This window comes from Crocodylus porosus, unplaced genomic scaffold (genome assembly GCF_001723895.1).
Source record: "Crocodylus porosus isolate Cpor-Errol unplaced genomic scaffold, CroPor_comp1, whole genome shotgun sequence".
NCBI lineage: Eukaryota > Metazoa > Chordata > Crocodylia > Crocodylidae > Crocodylus > Crocodylus porosus.
In genome coordinates this window covers 200644360-200647829 of record NW_017728906.1, presented here as the reverse complement: position 1 = coordinate 200647829, position 3470 = coordinate 200644360, and the positions used below count along the sequence as shown (strand labels likewise).

Genomic DNA, 3470 nt, shown 5'->3' with positions numbered 1-3470 from the left:
TAACAGTGGGAGTTGCATTACTTACTTTGTCCAAAGGTTGAAGTAGTCCCAAAGCCAGCAGTGCCTCCAAATGGAGTCCCAAATGATTTGTTAAACATTTTCAAGCTGTATCAGGTTTTCTGCAAAGAGGAAGAGTTCAGTGATTCGGACAAAGCAAGCTTTCAGAAGTTATTCCTATGTTTTCTTAGAAGTTCGGACAATTTGCACTAATACTGAATTTTGCACCTGGAGTGCCCGCATTACCATCAGGAAACATGAGGGTATAGCTAGAAATCTCACTAAGACAATACAAGAAAGATACCCCATGCATATTCTATAGAAAATAGCCTCTATAAACAAAAAACAAAGACAAAAATCACTGAAGAGACTACCATACAGGCACTCCTCACTTAACGTTGCCCCGGTTAACGTTGATTCATTATTACACCACTGATCTATTAGAGAACATACTCACTTAAAGTCAGGCAATGTTCAGTGATAACTTGGTTTGGCCGCCGCCTGCTGCTAGGTAACTACTGTGACGCAACTGGATTTGCTTAACATTGTTTTGCTTAAAGTCACCTTTTTCAAGAACGTAATTACGTCATTAAGCAAGAATAGCTGTATTTACCCAAATATGAGTTGTTGTCTCCTGCCCCCCTTCCTCCCCCTCCCCATCAGCACAGAGAAAAAAAGCCCCCGTCTTACATACACATACAAGGAAACCTCACTAAATACATTATCTATCTTTGAACTGCTGCTAAAAGCAGCATGCACTCAGTAACAGAAAGCAACTATTAAGTTGATTCAATGCAGCCAACATTTAACGTGACTATAAAACACACAGCCCATACTGGGCAAACATGCCAATGGGAACCTACCACAAGGATAAGTTAGGGCAGCGTTTTTCATCTTGTGGGTCACGACCCAAAAAGTGGCTCACAAGAATATATGAAAAGTCACGAACAAACTTTAAAAATAGATTCACTTTTAAAGGAGAAAAACATGAGAGGCTTTTCCCTTGCAGGCTGGCAGACTTCTGCGGGGTGGGGTGGTAGAGGGAGTAATTAACACAAGGATGCTTTATGACAAGCTGCCGGGAGTACACATATATACTAAGCACTGCCGAGCTGCGGGGTCACCATGGTTTCAAACACGGTTGACTCTGCTGGGGCCCAGCCCAAAGAACTATACAGTAAATCATGAGTCTTTTGGCTTTAGACTAATATCACATATAGTTTGTATGATGTGTAAATAGGTCTAGAAATCCTCCTTTAAAAGTGTTTATGGAGTGCCTGTGTTCAAGTGTGTAGCAGTTTCAAAAGAGGTCAAATGCACCAATTCTGGATGAACTATGGGCAAATTACTACAGCTATATTTATTTCAAGGTAATTTTTTTTTTTTTCAAATTTGCTCCTCATTTCTATATGCTCAGGGACAGCAGGGTCTGACAGTACGGAGGGAGGGAAGAAACTGCAGGGGGAAGAAGCTGAGGCAGAGGGCAAAAGAGCTACCTCATCCCCAATTTAATTTCCCCTGTTAAAGCAGTGGGAAAGGGAAAATTCAAAGACAAAACCTCTAATAATCAGATTCTATATCTGGAAAATTATATCAAACTTGTAAATTTTTACAGGGTGGTCATCTTATAAGCAGGGCCATTTTATATTTACGTAAATATGGTAAACTGGAAAGTATATGAGCTAATCATGTTAGTGCAGTGAACAGAACTATTTCAAAGCTGCTAAATATTGGTCCTGTCCATCCTTGTGTGTAACAGCTTCCAGTGAGCCAAGCAGCTTTAACCTAGGGGTTTAGACCAGCTGATGCATTCTAATCAAGGTTTTTTAGTTTATCATTGCTAATAACCTTCCACATGAAAAACAAGCATAACTAATGCAGTGTTTTTCTTGGTTTAGAGACAAAAACCTGCTGCCTTAGCTGCCCTTCAAAGCATTGTGAAAACAATGATGATAAGACTCTGAACAGTTTTGACAAGTTATCTAATTTAGTTCCCTCTGGGCACGAGAACACTCAAATTATGTCAATGCCACAAGCTTTAGCAGTCGCAGTTTGCAGGACAAGACAAGACAACTCAAAAAGTGAAGTCTAAGAAAGGACAAGAGTAACAGAGCTCTGGGGGTAGAAGGACCTCACCCTTTCAAGCAACCAAAAAAGAAGCTCCTCAGCTTCTGGCCACTGCTTAGAAACTGATATTAAAAGATCAACACTCCCCCTACCACCATCACCATCTCCTTTCCCTATATCTACAGGGAGCTACAACTAAAACTTTATTAAGACATTACTCTTGGCCTTGACTGAGACCTTACTCCATCTTTAACCCAGTAACATTCGGCTATTTATTTACCTCACCTGCATTCAGTCCTTCAAAGTTTGTCTCCCCTACTAACATCCAACACTAACCATCCACTACAACCCAGTTTCATAAATACAAGATCCAGAAGTGGCAATATCCAGCATGCTTGTTTGCAGCTATCCACATACCGCGAGTGAAGGCCTCCTAACTACATAAAAATATGCATTTGTGTTAGTCCTATTACCAATCCTTGCAACACCCCAGATCCATTCTAGAGAAAATCCAGACTCTTCCATTTCTAAACGTTCAATTTGCTGAATACTTCAAGATACAAAAAAGTGGAAAGGCAGTGTGCAGAGGTGACATACGAGACCTGATACTCCTGAGTTTTGGTTTTTACTATTCACCCCACTTTACAGCGCTCACTTCATTAAATTTGAGGTGCTAGGAAAAATAAAGTATGGAAAGCTTCATGATAAACATGGTTGTGTTCTCCACCGAACAGAAAGAGCCCTGGCTTAGCCTTGCCACCCCTACCTTTTATTTACTGATACATTTGGTTAAGCACCAAGCACCAAAATAATCCTAGATTATTTTCATTTCCTCAGTGTTATTATGCTGCTGCTGGTTCATCCAACCCCATTTTATCCACAGCAGAAATACTAGTAATTTTCTTCTGCATCAGTGGTACCAACTGTAAACAAGGTACAATGTTACCAAGAGCCTGAATATAGTCTAGATCAGTGACTTTCAACCCACAGCCCGCACATGACCCAATCAGCACACTGCTAAGGCCCATGTGACATCTTAAAACATTTTTAAATAGATACACAGGAACTAAGTTGTGTGGGTGCAGCCCACTATAGCAAACAGATTGAGAACTACTGGTCTAGATCATTGGGGGCCAGCTTTTTTTGGCTGGCATGCCACAATTTAGCCCTAAACCCTCCTGGAGTGACACACTTCCCTTTCCTTGACTGATCAGCTGCTCTGCTTTTTGCTCCCTGCACAACCTGCCACCCTGCTGCCTGTCCTTTCCTTAGTCTGCTGTGTGCCCAACACGGAAGGTGCCTGTACCACTTGTGGCACACATGATACAGGTGGGCCACCCTGGTCTAAATTACAGTCACCACAGTAACGCTAATTGAGCTATAATGATGCAGTTCCTCTGCTTAGT

General features: G+C 41.4%; 1 protein-coding gene across 1 annotated transcript in view; it reads right to left on the bottom strand.

Moving 5' to 3' along the window:
* Positions 1 to 3470, bottom strand: part of NUP98 (nucleoporin 98) — a 43432-nt gene that overhangs the window by 32433 nt on the left and 7529 nt on the right. Inside the window, exon 2 of the mRNA XM_019528563.1 lies at positions 26 to 119. Within this exon, the coding sequence (XP_019384108.1) occupies positions 26 to 98 (73 nt within the window). The 5' untranslated portion in view covers positions 99 to 119. The remainder of the gene's footprint in view (positions 1 to 25; positions 120 to 3470) is intronic.